Raw genomic sequence first — 16,411 nt, 5'->3', positions numbered from 1 at the left:
TTATCTTTTCGGTGGAAACGGGTCGAAGAAGTCTTCGAGTTCGTCCATTACGTCGTGCGTCGCTGGTCTCAGCGGCGTTTCCTTCGATGCGCTTAGGCGACGTTCTTGACTTGCCGCCAACAATTGGTGCTGGTGCTGAGAGCGCTGGCCTGGCATGCCCAAACTCGCACCCGGGTTTCTGGGTACTCCAGGTTGCGCCACGCTGGGAACCAGGGTCATGGGATGCGTTGCGTGTTGTGGCTTGTGCTGTGTCGTGGTTTTGTTAACTCCTGCCCACTGACTGTCGAAACTCTCGTTGCCACCTGCATGTTAGTGTCGTGCACTTCGCACGTTGCGTGACGTACCTTCCGCGACGTGCTCCTTCAGTGAGTCCAGTATGGAGTGGATTGTGTCGAAACCCATCCGCCTCACCTGCGGCTCGCTGTCCAGCAGAGTGTTGCACGCGAGCGGCAGTAGGATTTCGACCTTTTGCTTGGTTCCGAAGAATCCGTGTGATGCGGAAATTGACTGCGTCAGCCTATGCTTTACATGCATTGGCACCCACCTCTAGCGTTGCCAGCTTCGATTTGAGGAAGGTGTCGCTTAGCCCGAGCCGCCAAACCTGCGGCACCACTTTCTCAACGAGTTCGTGTTGCACAAAGGGGATTATTTTCGCGAAGCATATGATGGTGTTCACCCTGATCGTAGGCTCGCAATCCTCGACACACTTGAAAAGCATCATAGCAGCGTTCTGTTGTTGACGTTTCTTGATTTTCTTCATGACGTAGACCATTGCCTTCACTGTTTCGTCGCGGATCTGCGACGCCGTGTCCCCGAAACCTATGAGCAGAGGCTCAAGGAGGTCATCCGACACCTGGTTCTCGTCGAGCATCGGGTCGAGGTCAGGCATCAGTCGCAGTAAGCTGTACCTGCGCAGGTTTTGTGCAAACGACGACTCGTCGTACCTGATGGCCCTGTCGTTTTCCTTGAACAGCTTTGAGATGTGCGGGTATACCTTGACCTTGAATTCCTCCAGCAACATGGACTTGCATATCACGACCACAGATTCCAGGATGCTCGGAATCAGTGACCTGTGCAAAAACATGACCTTCAATATCTCGGGTAGTAGCTGTTTACACTGCGCCGTATAGTTCCCAACATTTGGCGAAACCTACGGCAATATCGTTCGGTATGCGCGTGAGCTTTGTCGGCAGCTGTGAAAAGAACGCAGACATCTGCTCCTCATTCTTTATGTGGAACTCCGTGGCAAACGACATTGCGGATATGCCTTCATTTTCGGTGAAATAGGGGTGCGTCTTCAACACCGCCTCTAGATCGACATCGTGGTCCGGTGACATGAGCTGATCGATGAGCTCATGGAGGTTGGCCGGCGCGTAGCGTTTCAGTGAATAGATATCGCGGTCATGTCGTGATAGGACGCAGAGATCAACCTGTCCCGCAATAAGCGTGTGAACCCAGCACATAAGCGCTCCGAGACCCCATCTGAATTGACATTAGCCCTGGTTTACTCACAGGTTAGGCTGCAGCCGTGTGAGGTCTACTTACTGGTCCAGCTGCCTCACGCTTGCAGATGCATTGGCCAGCGAGGGCATGCGCCAACCGTTGCTCCAGGAGGCGTGCCACTTAAGCTCCGCCAGGACTCGATGTATGGACGTGTCATTGTCCACAGTGCACTCGAACGATGTGAGGCACCAAGAACCTACAAACATTATTTCTTTGCGGGGACGCGTCAAACCTACCGTCGTCCCGCACCACAACACCGGTGGGAGAGACAAGGCAATGCGTCTTGTGGCACTTGGTATGTAGAAAATTAAGCGCCGAAATGATCTGCGCCAACCCCAACGCGGGGTCAGTCGACACTGCTGCACTGACGTCAAACTGGACCACAAAGACGGCACTAACTCTCAAGCGACAGAGGGTAGCAGCGCTCCGTTGCGATGGTGATGCCGGTGTCGGTTTGCTTTACCTTGAGCAGCTTTAGAACGTTTGGGTGGAGTATTAGCTTGATGGAACGAAGGTGCCGCTCCGCGAACTCCTGCTCGAGGTTTTGGGCTGCGATGCAATGATACTCTACGAAACTGCGACGTACCCGTAGCATTGCGGTTCTTGGCTGAGAACTTGAAGAGGGACGCAGGAGTACCTGCCCCCTTAGCTGAGCCGTTATACCATAGGAAGCTTTGTAGGTGCCCAAACGGAGTTTCCACGGGCTCCTCCTCCGCATACCCGAACCCTGAGGATGCGAAGCTGATTGGGCTCTTGCCCGCCAGGTACTTCAGCATCCTCCCGTTAAGCGTACGTAACTGTTGTCAAGCTATACAGAGTACACCGCATTGGCGAATGTGTCGTGCCACTTTCGGTGTAGGTCGACCGTGAGGAGCGCCGTCTCCGTACACGGAATACACGCAGATCAACAGTACTCAGCTACATTAGCCGGGCCAAACAGCCGCATCCAAATTAGTGCCGACTATTTGTTACATCGGCATTGGATGCTGCGTGGCTTACCACCCGTAACGCGGCAGTGGTCACGCCGAGTTCAAGGTTTGGACGCTTGAGCGCCAGCCCCTAGCAAATTTACACCTACAACGTGCCCACGCACATTTATAATTGTTACGCTGGGCTGCAGCTAAGATGCACGTGATGAAATGTGATGTGTCACTGGGTGACATCTCGCAGTGCGGTGAGCTACGCTGCGCGCTTCGGGAGCCGTGATTCCAACGGTTAGGGCGGCAGCATCGCACACCCACGCATATTTTCGGTTCGCTGTATTGCCGCGTATATCACGCGGCAATGATGTAATGGCCCGTTGACCTGGCTTCCACCAACGGCAACCTCGTCCGCGGCCGCCCGACACGGCGCCATCATTCCGTCGGCTCGGGGTCTTGCGACCAATACCATTCAGCCAAACACTGATACTATATTTAATCGCGTAAATATGGCAAAGGGTACGTTTAGTACGAGACCTGGAGGGGTTTACCCCGTGGTGTAACACTTTGTTTTCCATGTCGGACGCGCCCGAGCTGTAATACCTGCGTTTCATCGTATTTGCAGACAAGCTCAAGAAGAAGGCCCTGCAGCCTATTACCAGGGACTACACCATCCACCTTCACAAGATGGTTCATCGCGCGACTTTCAAGAGAAAGGCCCCTACTGCCATCAAGAAGATCAAGGAGTTCGCTGCCAAGGCCATGAAGACCACGGTGAGTTATTCCGCTCCCAGTGTATTCATGTGACGCAGGATGTGCGCATTGACAACACCCTCAACCGCTACATCTGGTCGAACGGTATTCGCAACCTCCCGCGCCGTGTGCGTGTCCGCATCTCCCGCAAGCGCAACGACGACGATGATGCCAAGGAGCCCATGTTCACGCTTGTGCAACACGTGCCAGTTGACGACTTCACTGGCCTGCAGACGGAAGTTGTCGCTAACGAATGAACCTGCGTTATAGATTAATTTTCGTATGCTGCTTTCCTTCCTGGTATGCCTGTGGGTGTCGTTGATTCTAGGGGATATATGTTGCTTCCACAGTTGGGTTTCGCCCTCAGAATTACGGGGCACTACGGAATTTCGTATGATGTCGGTGGATAGTCGGCTTGCAACGAGCAGCATTGCGCTGGACAAGGGCTGGTGGCCTGGGTGCGTACGGGTATCGAATAACCCAGTTCTTCATTAGCGCGCGACTTTAACTGCGAGTCATCGGTATATAAAGATGGATCGCGTACATGTACAACGTTGCGATTGCCGCTGTATTAATATTACATTTTGTCATTGAGGTCTTCGCCACCACTTCGGGCTGGCGTATCGCCGACAGGCAGACCTCGCTTCAGCCTCTTTCGAAGCCCACGCTTGCGGCTGAACAGTGCAGGCAGATTGTCGTGATTATCGCTGAGCAAGGTGAAAAAGTCGCGGTCTGCGTCGGTCCACAGCAAACTCGCTTTACATCGCTGCATGTTGCGGCCAGCTCTGCCGGATCTGTGGATGTAATCCAGCACGTTCGTCGGAAAGTCGAACTGCACAACTGTCGAAACGCGTGGTATGTCGATGCCACGCGCCAGCAAATCGGTACAGATGATTACCTTGTTTCCATGTTGCTCGTCAACCACAGCAAGTTGTGTCTCCACGTCGACGCACCTATTGATTAACCCGACGTCCAGATGCCGATGAGTCTTCTTTAGAATATCATAGAGCGCTTCTGACGACTTCACTGTCCCGCAGAAGACGAGCGCTCGTTGTTGTGGTTTCATCTCCCCGAGTATCTCCAGCAACTTTTCCACCTTTTGCTCGTAGCCAGTGCAGTATACGAAATTGGGCTCTAAGTTCGTTGGTAATGCATGCACTCGATCCGTGCTCCGCACAGTGAGGTTCTTGAACAAACGGTCTATGGAGTTTTTGGTGCTTCGCCTTCCAGCCGTGGACACCGTGGCGGCGGCCAAAATGGTTTTCACCCGTTTGTTTGCAAGTGCCAGAAATCGACGCAAACACGCTTCGCTCGTTTGTTCCACCAGTTGGTCCGCTTCGTCGAGCACCAGGTATGCGATATTTTGGAAAACGTCAACCTTGAAGTTGAGGTTGTACACGTCGAACTTGGAGAGGAGTTTTTGCGGCGTACCAATCACCACGTCGGGCATCTCCTGCGTCTCGATATTATCAACCATATCGACGCGCATCCCCGTGTCCCTGTTTGTCATTATTAAGAGCGCGCAACGACACACCGCACAAGTTCAGACAACACTTGGTGGACCTGGTGCACCAGCAGTGAGTTAGGGAGCATGATGACGGTTCTCGGGTTTACAACCAGCGTCTTCTGCGACAGCGGTGAACTTGCTACCTTGAGTATGCCTGCCTCAGTGGTCATTAGGTGCAACAATGGTAATGTGTATGCCAGCGTTTTCCCGGCTGCCGTCTCCGCAGAGAGGAGCACGTTGGACGAATCATCTTGAAGAATGACCTTCCAGCCTTGCCGTTGTATCGGTGTGGGTTCAACTATGCCTGCTTCTTGATAAACGCGCTGGAAAGCTCAACGCACCCTTTTTGGCGAGGTTGGCCTCGATAACGCTTCCCAGTTCCTAGCACCAAGATTCGCGTTGCTGACGCTTCACCTACTCTAAACTCGAAAACGCTATCACAGGCGTTCTTAGAGCGGTTGGCGGCTCTGAAACCGCAGAGCGCCCGGCGGAATCCCGTACGTGTCGCGCGCGGAAGGACGAAGGAGCTTACACAGGCTAGCAGTAAGAAATAGACCGCCCATGTGAGAGCTAATGGCTGCATTAGAGTTTTCGTGTGTTTAGACCGCAGGTGTGTCTACACGTTGATGCGATCCGCGCTGTATTTGTGCCCTATAAGAGAGCTCATCGCCTTGAGGGATTCGCTGCCCAGCAGGAATTTCGATATAAGGCCGTTGACGACTGCATTAGCGACGTTGAGAGCGAGGAATAACACCTGCATAATGTCTGGGTTACTGTGCTTTCCACCAACCCTGAATTTAGTAGAGAGGACGTTGTGACCGCCCTGTCCGCTGAAGGGGTGCCCGTTGGCGCTCGTAGTTAGGACTCGCAGCACCGGGAAGACGGTTTGGCGTGACACTTCATCTGTGCAATTGATGCGGAACAAGCATGTCAACCTGGAGGGCCCCGAGAACAGCAATAGCGTAAGGATCCCATTGATGCCCAGCCATGTCCTGCAAATTGGTATATACCCTAGCGGCAAACGTACAGCGTAAAGTAGGTGTTCCTGAATACGGACTCCCTGAATATACCACCGAAACTAAACACGAGAGCGGCGTTGGCCACCTGGTAGCAGAGCCACAGGCAGACCGTCGGCGCCTCGAAATTGTCCGACCTGCACCATGGTGACGGTATACGCATTGCGCACTTACAGCATCCACCAGCTTGCCACATTCATTTTGCTATTATACTCCAAGCTTGTTGGCGTGCCTGGGCAAGGTTTTAATATTTTATCTCAGAACCTGCCTGTATACGCGTAAAGCTTGAAAAGCAGTATAAGGAATATGATGTTGGTTCCGAACATAAGGCCAATGGAGCTCAGGGACAGTGGTCCCAGCAGACTAGACGTTGGCGATCTGATTCTGAGCTTGTCGTTGGGTCTGACGTTCAATGAGACGTATGTGGTGTGACTCGGTACCTGGATAGCGCCATGGTGTGGCTGAGGCTGAGGAGGATCGCATTCTCCAATAGTAAGTATCCCCACTCCGGCATCACGCCGCGGCACGTCTTGAACAAAAATACTTTCACCAATGCGATCATGAGCCCGAACAGAAGCATGAATTTGAAGCATGCCAACGACGTCACCAGGGAGCCCCTGCCTTCCCTGCGTTGCGGATGCACTAAAAACAGCTGTCGTCGTTTACCTTATAAGAGTTATCACCGACTGCAGTGTGTTGTTCTTCGACGTGAATGGCGCAACCATAGATGCAGTTCCCTAAAACACGTAAGGTGATTCAAGAAGTGAAACTAACATTTGTAAGCGACACTCCAGCATGTGATGCTTGAAGTGCAAGGCAGTCGTTTGTACCGTCGCCGCACATCCCGGTTATAATGCCGAGCCTTTTGAATGCATTGATGACGCGGACTTTTTGGTGAGGGTTCAGGCGTGCGAAAATGCGTACCCTCAAAAGGAACTGCTCGAACAGGTTCTCATTGGCGGTCTTGTTCGTAGTCCACCGGTCGTAGACTTTAAGGATGCTTTCCCAATCTTCATCTATGCGATCAAACGCGTCACCGGTGATGGAGAGGTTGTCGCAGTCAGTTCCAAAGTACAGCGTTTCCTCATCGATTGCGTTATGCGGGAAGTGCCACACTAAGTTGTCATCTATTAGTTCGGCGTTCGGCCCAGGAGAGCCACCATCGCCAAACATGCCCAATGACTTTGCCACGAATTGAGATGCCGGCACGTTATCTCCAGTCAATATGACAGGGCGCACTTTGGCTTCCTGAAGTTTGGCCACTACCGATGCGCTCTCCTCGCGCACTGAGTTGTTAAATACAAGTAGTCCCCCCATGGTGAGTTTCGATTCGATCGATTCACGTTTTGCGATAATTTCATCCTCAGAAATGATTTTGTATCCTATGCCAAGGACGTAACTGCCCGATTCCGACTGCGCCTTGGCTAGCCGGTCGAGCTCTACAAAGCTACCCGTAGAGCACGCCACCACATTTTCGTAAGCGCCTTTTACAAACACGAAGATGCTGCCTTTGTCGGAGTCCTTGGATTTAACAGAAACGACAATGGATGACAACTTCTTCTGGTAGTGGAAGTCGAACGTTCGCAAGACTTCTAGCACGAGGTCCCGGTTGCTTGGGCACCTTATATAACGCCTTGTGTTACCATCCGAGTCGATAAACTGCTCCACCAAGCATCCAGTTGCGTGGAACATGCTGCAATGAAATTAATGATGCTATGGTGGAGAATTAACTTACGACTTGTCCACCTGGTTGCCTAGGTGTTCACTGTCGCCGTCGTGGGGAAATAGCGAGTGGCACGTAGCCATTGCCAGAGTTAGAATTTGGCGCTTAGTATCCTCGTCTTTCCTTGTGGCTAACTGCACTGTGTTCTTGATGCCGTTTATGCTGCCCTTAACGTCTGCCGGAGATAGGGATACGGTCTGTCTTTTGTTTCGAGAAATCATCATGAGCCCATCGAACACGAGGGAGTTGTTCGTCAATGTTCCCGTTTTGTCGAAACACATGACCCTTAATTTGCCGAATATTGCGATTCTAGATGGCGCAATGCAGCAAATGGAGTCGGATTTCGCCAGCCGCTCGCAAGCACGGCTTTGCCCTATGGACATCACAGCACTGGCCCACACCGGCGCGACCTGCGACAACGTGCCTAAGCAGTAGAACAACGAGATCATGTTCCAGCCCAAAAATCGTATTTGGTATGAAGAGCACACCAACGCGTATATGAAGGTGAGTATGAAGACCATGGGCAGCTGCGTGTCGTACTTCAACCTGAACTGGTTTGGGAACAAAACACCCTTCATCTGCTTTCCCTTGGTTGTGTACACCCCTGTGGCTATAACTACAGCCACAGCGGAGGCAGCTATTTCTTCGTTGCCGACAACTGCAATTATCCGCGTACCAGCTTTCAGGAGGTGTTCAGTGACGCCCTTCTGAGCCAATTGCCTTTTTCCGGAGCCGTCAATTGAAAGGTTGAAATCAAACGTGGACAGCGAATACCCGTACTGGTCAACACTAAGCCTGCACTTGCGTAATGGTATCGACTCGCCGGTGATGGAGCTCTCATCTACGATAACGTCTCCCCTAAGCATCACCATATCGCTCGGCACCTCCCAGTTAGACTGTACCCTCACAATGTCACCTACAGCAAGGTCTGAAGCGTGCACGGTTTTTGTCATGTTTTCCCGAAGAACGGTGACTGTTGTATTAGATGCGGCGGTGGCGAGACGGTGGAGGTCGTTCTGTTGATCGTTGATGATCTTCACCTTCTTCACAATAGTGTACAGCACCATAAAACCCCAGATGGGAGCGGTGATGATGCTTTTCCAGTAGATGCTTTTGATGGTGAGGTACAATTGCAAGAAAAACACCGGATCAGATATTTCGCGGTAGAGCAGCATCGAGAATGATAGCGACTCCACTGGGATGATGTTTTGCCCGATAGTCAGCGTGCGCCTAAACGATTCAGCCTCGGTTAGCCCTCCCTTGTCCAACAGGTCGGTGAGGTTGGTGTTTCTCAGATAGGCGGATACTTGCGCTGAGGCGTCCACGAATATACCGAGCTCCGAGTTGTACGTGTATTTCACGCACTGGTAATGGAAGTACCGCTCGTTTTCTGCCTCGATGACCTTCACATAGACGTGCGCCGCTGCATCCTTGTACTTGTCGAGTGTGACCTTGAGCACGCTGTCCGGTATGTTGAGGTTAAGCTTCATGAAAGCCGCCACGCTGCAGCACCAGTCCACCACAGACCTTAGTACATCCTGCTCGCTGGGGTTGCTTGTATTCGCATTGTCTATGATGAGCACATATTCGCATGAGCGTAGCGGCGCGGGGACCATAAACATGCGCTTGCCGATAGAGGTATTGCGGACGACGAAATAAATGAAGAGCGTGAAGAAACCCACAAACCAGGAGACCACAAACGGTTTAGCGCGCATCTCCCAGTGTGCTATGCCGTCTACAAGTGGGATGCACATTTCGTTGCACGTGAGTGCCAGCACCGCCACCTGGCAAATTGCTGTATACATCAACATGCACTTGATGAGGTACTTTCCTGGCGCGGTATGGGAGTACCCCTCTTGGTTTAGTGAACCTTTATATTCCTCAGGGTCCACCACTGTCGATGGAGAAGCCTCCCCTAGGACTTCATAACCGCCGTTCATATCACGTGACCGTACGGCGAGTATTATATGCCTATTACAAATTAAAAACGCCAAAAAAATCTCTGCTTACCACACCATCAATACTGATAACAGAGATAGAGCAAACAGGTTGAAAGTGGTTAGCTCGGAAGCACTTAGAAATACCGTGTTGCTCTGACACCAGCGTGAGTTCCGCTGCGGCTCGTCTTTCTTCGGAGGCTTGTCGTCGCCTGGGTCCGCTTGACTCTCCGATGGTGTCACAGTTTCATTGCCTTTCACATGTGGTTTCGGCTCTTTTTCCTCGTTTAGCGAAATCGCGGCTGTGCTTGATCCATGGTAAGCGGCACCGTGGAGCTGGGCGCTCGATCGAAGCATTTGCGACTTACTGGAATTTTTGCGATGTCCATACATGCTAAATGTTGGTTGGTGAGCATATACAGGCGCGTCTATTGTGGAATCCTGCTTGTATGCGGTGGAATCCTTCAATAGGATTCCGTCCTTCCGCTCTGCACACAGCACCGCGGCAGAACACAAGAGGACAAGCGTCCAACCTGCCACAGGATACATCATATTGTATTGTCAATTATGTATAGTTTCTGCTCTAAGCCATGCCATTCTCCACTTATAACGTCTGCCGTAGCCATAGGGTAGCAATGGTTGTAGGGGACAACCTTCTACAATTATGTACGAGCTAGACAACTATCAGGAGATAGCATGTGTGAAGAAATAGATAGACATTAATAAATATGTCATTGAATGCCCAGAGCCTTGCGTACATCACCATTGAGACCGGTAAACGATGATGCGTCCCGTTCAAGGGACGGTACATTTCTCTCTAGACAATGCATATCATGCTATCGCCGCCGTGTTTTTCACTAATCGTACACGAAGAGCTTGATGTGCAGGGTCAAGAGTCTGATATGGAATCATTCACGCCTGCGACCGCTTTGATGATTCTCTTCGCATCATCACCCAAAGAATTCTCTTCAACGAAGCGCAGCATAGGTTTTACATCAAATGTATCGACATGCGTATGATTGCGATCCACATCTGATGCAATTTCGCACTTTGCCGTCAACATCCTGGCCAAGTGGATCGTACTTAGCGTGGTGTATTTCGCAGCGTTGATCGCATCCAGCAACCATATTACGCAACGTGCATTTACCTCTGCATCCCCATCTAAGCTTTCTTCGGCAGATGCGAGCAATAAGTCCCACTGTGTCATAGATAGAGGCGTATCGGATCGGGCCAGCGAACGCAGCGTGAAGAACTGTTGCTCTGTTGCGTCCATGTGGTATCCCAATCGGAACCCTAAAGCTACCGGTGTCACCCTTTCTCGTGCGTATAATTCGGCGGCCACGGACAGTTTTGTCAAAAACTGCTTCGGCAGCGTTTTCCTTCCTATGCGATAAAGCCTGTGCGCCTGCGATGCCCGCGTGCTACCCAGCGCTCTTCTGTGCGACCACGTTTCCACATATCGCGCAGTAGCTGCACTGGAAACTATAGCAATATGACTTATTTGTGTGGCCAGTTCTTCCGGCGTATAATATCCGAGCCTCTCTGCCAGCAATTCCATGGTGTCATCATTTAGCTGACCGCTGAGCGGCAACCTTGCGGCGAACATAGTGGAGATGTCACCCAGCTCTGTTAACGATGCACCATCTACCGCTTCCCTAAGTTGAAAAGCCACAGCGCTGCATAGCTTCTTGCCAGGTGGCATATCCCGGACTCGTACCCGCAGCGGTTTAGGATCCACTACCTTACCGAGCTTTCTCGTAGTGAATATTTCGCGCTTCTCCGGGTCTACGTCGGTTATTCCACGTGATGTGTGAGTTTCTCTCTGACCGCGAGGGGTACGCCGCATTTTCATGAGTCTATCTTGCCACTGTCAACGGATGACGTTGCTTTCACGCACTGCACCTACCACCACCATTGTCGCCTTGTCAGATATTGGCATCCCATTGACGGCGTCGAAGCAGTTGTTAGGAAGTTCTGAAACATTTTTAAGAGGAGGTGAATCATCTCCGTTCCAAGGCGTCTTCAATACAGGATTATAGTAGCCTGACTCTACGAGACACATGCAGTTACTCAGCAGATCTTTCTCAAAATATCCGACTCGTAAGCAAAACTGTAACGCGAGAAATGCCTCCTACTCTTAATAAGCGATGCGTATATGTAGTGCAACAGCACAGCTGTACTCAGAAAATGCATAAATCATAAAACGAAATGCTCAGATGGCATTCCGGTATATGCAACACTGCCAATTGCTTGCTATGCACCCACCTGCTTAGATAGAGTAGCTCCCCGAAGCGACCTTAGTTGATCACGGATAGCCTCGGTAGATTGTAGGCCATTCTCCTGCTTTGAAGCGTTAAGTTCGTATGCCTTGATGATGGCCGCAGAGGCGTGATGTGATTTACGCGACAGCGCGCCAGTTGGCCATCTGTTACTGCTATGGAGAGTGTATCTGATAGCAGAAGTCTCGGAAAGCAGCAGTGATCTCAGCATCGGTTCTCGAAAGACGGTCTCGCCGCGGTCCAGAGGGCGCACGGCGCACTAAGGACCTCGACGTGTGTACGATTCTGCGGTGATTGGGGCAATATGGCCGTCACACATGCGCATTAATTCCACTGCATCATAGTTGCAATGTGTTAACATAAACGATTTCAAAACATCAACTCCAGATGTCTGGATTCTCCAGACCTCCGCGCTGCACTTGACTGGATACAGCGCGGGCGCAACACATCGATGTCGCAGCTCTCGGCACCGTCGCCTGAGCATGCTCTGGTCGCAGAGCTTCTGTCTAACTCCGTCGCGGCGGATGCCCGCGTACGGGAGGAAGCTTATGCTCGCATTGTAGAACTCGAATCACGGCCGACCTTCCTGGCCACCCTCATTGATGTGGCATACCTCGGCGACGCACAGATCTCCAAACTGGCGTTTATATGCGCTAAAAATGCTCTGGCTAGGCTACGAGGCTTTGCCGCCATTCGGGCGGCCAGCGGTGTTGACGTTGATTCAATTGATCCCGCCTTAAACAACCTCATGGCCAAGCTGCTCTCCGTTTTTGAGGCGCACTTGAAAGACGAAACAAAGGTTATTGGCAAGGATTTCGCATTGTTGGTACGCAAGATTTCTCGGCGGTACTACCCGCAGAACTGGATCCCCATGCACGACCTCTTGGTCAGGGGCGTCGAGGCGGCACTCTCCGATGCAGTCACTTCGACTCGCACCTTCAATTGCATCTTTCTGCTGTATCACATCTTCAAGGAAAAATCTACGCTGCGCCTTATGAGAGACAGAAACGATGTAGCCAACTTGGCCGAAGTGTTGTATCCCCTAGTGTCCAGGCTCTGGATCAAGCACTGGTTGGAAAGATGGTCTTCAGGTTCACTTGATGCGTCGCAGTTTGCTTCGGTCATTTCAAACGTCGATTTGGAACTCAGTCGCTACCTGGACAGCCTGCTCATCATACTGTACACTCGCGGGTTGAGAAATGTCTATCAGAGGACCGAATTGCTGGAAATTCTAAAGCTGATTTGGGTGAAAATGAAGTTACACATGTTTTTGCTGCAAAGTGAGCTCAGTTCCAATGCACAACTACAGAAGAATTCACGACGGCTTATTCGTGGTTTTGCGGAGATGCTAGACAAGGAGCCTATGATTTTCGCCTTCGTTGACCCTTCCTTGGCGCTCAACCCCATATTTGATTACCTCGCGGTGGGAACCGTCGACGCAGTCATATCACAATGTATGGAAGTGTTGTGCACTGCTTTCAAGTCCCCTGTCGTGAACAACGACCGGTACATGCACCAGTTTTACGCTCTGCACGGTGAAAGCGATGGGCTGCGCACATTACGTAAACCCAGAGAGGCGAATTTCACGGTATGCGCCACATTCGACGAGATGAAGTCACAATGCGAATTGGCAGCATCGTGCACAAAGGGAGGTTCAGTAACAAGTTCTTTCAAAAAGGCTCTCAGCCCAATGAAAGGATCCTACAATGCCGTTGGGAATGTTGCCGAAAACATGTCCCGGCAGGCCACTTTCTTATTTTGGGAATGCATTTATGCACGTGGGGGCGTGTTGCAGCTGTTGGACTTCCTGAGGGATAAATATTTAACTTTGGACCCTGAAGCTATTGCAGAGTGGAGCGAAGAGACGGTGCCCTTGGATTCACCTCCACAAGCTCCAGCTCAGCCTGTGATAGAGGCTATGAAGGTGACTGGCCTACCTATTCTCAACTGGGTGGCAGAATCCATCGTGGGAGTTGATTGTAGAACCAACTTTCCCCAGCTGGACTCGTATTTGCTTCTCTATAGTATAGCGTACCCCAGCATCGCCAATTATCATACAAGCAAACACTATTTGACAATATTGGGGGCCTTCAAAAAGGCTTTGTCCGAGTTTGACGCGCCCATGGCGAAGCTGCTCATCTACAGGTGTAGCGGCATAGTGAACGCGTGGGCTGAGCGCGTAAACCTTTTTGAGGAGCAAACCAAGAGAGAAATTTTGCATTACCTGGTATCCTGTTTGTGTTGTGAGGGTGATTCCATAGCCTTAATCAACTTACGTGCGCAGCACGTGGTTCCCTTCCATTGCCTCTACAGCAAGACGGTTGACGAGCCATTTTGGGACGTCCTGCGGCAGGGCACTAATGCCCAGAGGATTATGGCAAGCCTCGCCACAATTGCGAAATTAAATGCACCCGTCATTCAGCACCGGTCAATCGACTTGTTATGCAAGATGTGCCTCGAATTCGATACTGAGCTGAACAACTTTGGTCATCAACTGTCTGATGTGTTGGCGGTCTTGTCCGATGGTCCCGGTGATCTGCAACTTTCTGCGTCCCTCCTGCAAACGTCTCTCGGATTTCTGAACTCAATACATTGGCGGCGCTTTTACGTGGAAGAATCTACTCTTAACAGTCATCTTCTACGGTTTCTCTTCCATTTGCTTTTCCGCACTGTGGTAGTAGGGCCAGCCACGAACGACAAAGCAACGACATCCTGCCAGCGCTTACTAAGTCTCTGCAAATATGCGGAGCTGGAGGAAGACTTGTTGATGCTATGGATTTGTTTGCTTCGCGTGTTGCCTCGAACGGTCGACACAGTTGACCAGGAGATGCTTAATAATGCTCTGAGCCTATTTCCGCTCCTCATCGCCTACCTCGCCGACGGTGATCACGGTGGTGCGCCTGGCGAAATGCGAGTATCTTCGGTATCACCGATTGCCCTGGACGTCGTCATCGATTATCTCGCGGTGGCGTTAGACTTAAGCAAGTTTCAGCTGTCGGGTGCACGACCGGCAACGGGGATGGCTGACCCGTCGGTAGGTATATACGAGTCGTCAGGTGAGATGTGGTTCCAATTAAGAGCTACTGCAAGCCATTCGGTTGCTTTTAGTCTGTACCAGTTGCAGCAGTTGTCTGTCGAGACTCTTAAACGCCCTGACGGTGACCCGTTGCGCCAGGGTGGATTACGGTTGCTCAGCATGCTGACTTGTGGGTTCGGGACGTTTTGTATGTCATCTGCCAACCTACTGTTTCACATGCACGATATACTGTTGCAATTTTTAGTTACACTGAATGAAGCTGCCATTTTGCCGGAAAATGCGCCACAGGAGTACCAGCGTTCGGGGGTCGTGTGTCTCAAAAATGGTTCAGGTGTGGAATCTGCCTGTATGTGGCAAGTAGCAACGGTTTCAAGCGAGGTGGCTAATAAGGTGTCATCTGTGATCCCCGTGATATGCCGATGGGGATTCGATGCGCCGGCCTCGTTCAGCGAGGCCGTCATCCGCGTATTAGGGAGCGGCAGGTTTTCTAGTATGGATGCCATTATTCTGTCGCTTTTACATGTTTCCAAGAAGTTGGTAAACAACGCATATCTGAGGCTGGGGGCACTTGTATGCTGCTGTCTACTTGTGAGCACGGTCGCAAGCCATTACTCGGGTTTTAATCTTTTCGTCCTGAACAGAGAAGCCCACAGCCAAAGCAATGGCAGTGAAAGCGATAAAGACGGTTTTTCGAACAACCCGCATTCCGATGTACAGGGTGTTTACCTTCCCTGCTATTTGCTTCGGTTGGTCCATCCGGTAGCTCCACTTTATTTAGATGCCAAAAGGGCTTTTTGTTTCTCCACGATGAAGGCGCCACTAATGGAAGGAGGGCCAACGTATGTGTTACCACCTTCTAAACGTCTCCATATTTTTACCAACGTTTCTGCAACCTACCAGTCCACAAACCTCCCAGTTTTTGATTTGTCACCGCAGGAGCTCTTCTTAGGTATGTTTACGCGCAAAGTTTCGCAACACTGCAAACGTGCATAGTTTCATTTGTATACGTGAGTGTAGTCGGCTTGTGCGTTTTCGTGGCGTAGGATAAGAAATGCCATTGGGGTGCTACTGACAGCTGCGCATGAAGTTATACATCCCGGTGGCGAATTGTGACATTAGAACGAAGCGAATGAGTGATTAGACGAAGGCAATGTACAAGTGTGCTTGTGAAAATTTTTTGTTTAAGTGCCAGTCGTTACGTATTTGCGAGCAGGCGACCTAACGCGCTGAAAGCGGTCCGGGCCGAGCATATGCTGTAAACACGTTGTGTGATGCCGACTTGCGTGTACTTCGTGGTGGTTATGAGATGCTGCTGACGTGCAGGTGTAGCGTGATTGACGGTGAACGGCACAACTGCATTAGTACGCCCACGTTGCATACCCATGTCTACCTTCGCACACACACATGCAGGCGCGCTGAAGTCCACCATCAGCTGCATCGTTAGCTTGTCACGAACGCTGAGCAACAGGGGCGTTACGAGAAGCGCGGAGCTCATGCTCGCCGATGGCGCTCGCCTACACGCGAAGCTCCGCGAGATACTAGAAGGCTGTACCAACGGCGCAAATTGACATCGTACACACTACATGTATCGTGAACAACTCATATAGCTACGTCCGTGAATACACCTCGTGTGGACAGGGTACCATCGGCCCGCAGTGCTGGCGGCAACCTCCAGGTGTGTTGACTATAAAATCGTGCGCGGCAGTCCGCCCGGAATCCGCACAAACAACCCAGCC

The 16,411-nt window shown here is 51.3% G+C and overlaps 6 protein-coding genes across 6 annotated transcripts; 2 read left to right on the top strand and 4 right to left on the bottom strand.

Annotated features, from left to right (window-relative positions):
• On the bottom strand, nucleotides 1–2,279 carry BBBOND_0106010 (protein kinase, putative; the record flags this gene model as incomplete). Its single annotated transcript, XM_012911024.1, has 9 exons — nucleotides 1–302; nucleotides 345–507; nucleotides 545–908; nucleotides 945–1,070; nucleotides 1,117–1,482; nucleotides 1,546–1,699; nucleotides 1,740–1,862; nucleotides 1,903–2,052; nucleotides 2,090–2,279. 9 exons carry the CDS (start codon nucleotides 2,277–2,279, stop codon nucleotides 1–3), a joined length of 1,938 nt encoding a protein of 645 aa, XP_012766478.1.
• Nucleotides 2,280–2,932: 653 nt separating this feature from the next.
• Nucleotides 2,933–3,433, top strand: BBBOND_0106000 (ribosomal protein L31, putative; the record flags this gene model as incomplete). The annotated part of the gene is made up of 3 exons (XM_012911023.1): nucleotides 2,933–2,942; nucleotides 3,049–3,197; nucleotides 3,236–3,433. 3 exons carry the CDS (start codon nucleotides 2,933–2,935, stop codon nucleotides 3,431–3,433), a joined length of 357 nt encoding a protein of 118 aa, XP_012766477.1.
• A 320-nt stretch (nucleotides 3,434–3,753) lies between these two features.
• On the bottom strand, nucleotides 3,754–4,769 carry BBBOND_0105990 (helicase, putative; the record flags this gene model as incomplete). Its single annotated transcript, XM_012911022.1, has 2 exons — nucleotides 3,754–4,675; nucleotides 4,711–4,769. 2 exons carry the CDS (start codon nucleotides 4,767–4,769, stop codon nucleotides 3,754–3,756), a joined length of 981 nt encoding a protein of 326 aa, XP_012766476.1.
• Nucleotides 4,770–5,299: 530 nt separating this feature from the next.
• Nucleotides 5,300–9,911, bottom strand: BBBOND_0105980 (p-type ATPase, putative; the record flags this gene model as incomplete). Its single annotated transcript, XM_012911021.1, has 10 exons — nucleotides 5,300–5,437; nucleotides 5,474–5,675; nucleotides 5,711–5,836; nucleotides 5,874–5,918; nucleotides 5,964–6,101; nucleotides 6,140–6,325; nucleotides 6,366–6,436; nucleotides 6,474–7,392; nucleotides 7,435–9,393; nucleotides 9,433–9,911. 10 exons carry the CDS (start codon nucleotides 9,909–9,911, stop codon nucleotides 5,300–5,302), a joined length of 4,263 nt encoding a protein of 1,420 aa, XP_012766475.1.
• A 337-nt stretch (nucleotides 9,912–10,248) lies between these two features.
• BBBOND_0105970 (hypothetical protein, conserved) lies at nucleotides 10,249–11,849 on the bottom strand (the record flags this gene model as incomplete). The annotated part of the gene is made up of 3 exons (XM_012911020.1): nucleotides 10,249–11,226; nucleotides 11,272–11,490; nucleotides 11,625–11,849. 3 exons carry the CDS (start codon nucleotides 11,847–11,849, stop codon nucleotides 10,249–10,251), a joined length of 1,422 nt encoding a protein of 473 aa, XP_012766474.1.
• A 240-nt stretch (nucleotides 11,850–12,089) lies between these two features.
• On the top strand, nucleotides 12,090–16,243 carry BBBOND_0105960 (hypothetical protein, conserved; the record flags this gene model as incomplete). The annotated part of the gene is made up of 2 exons (XM_012911019.1): nucleotides 12,090–15,624; nucleotides 16,086–16,243. 2 exons carry the CDS (start codon nucleotides 12,090–12,092, stop codon nucleotides 16,241–16,243), a joined length of 3,693 nt encoding a protein of 1,230 aa, XP_012766473.1.
• Between the last annotated feature and the right edge of the window lie 168 nt (nucleotides 16,244–16,411).

Source organism: Babesia bigemina (assembly GCF_000981445.1).
Source record: "Babesia bigemina genome assembly Bbig001, chromosome : I".
NCBI lineage: Eukaryota > Apicomplexa > Aconoidasida > Piroplasmida > Babesiidae > Babesia > Babesia bigemina.
Note: the sequence above shows the minus strand (reverse complement) of the source record. Positions and strands in the feature narration are given on the sequence as shown.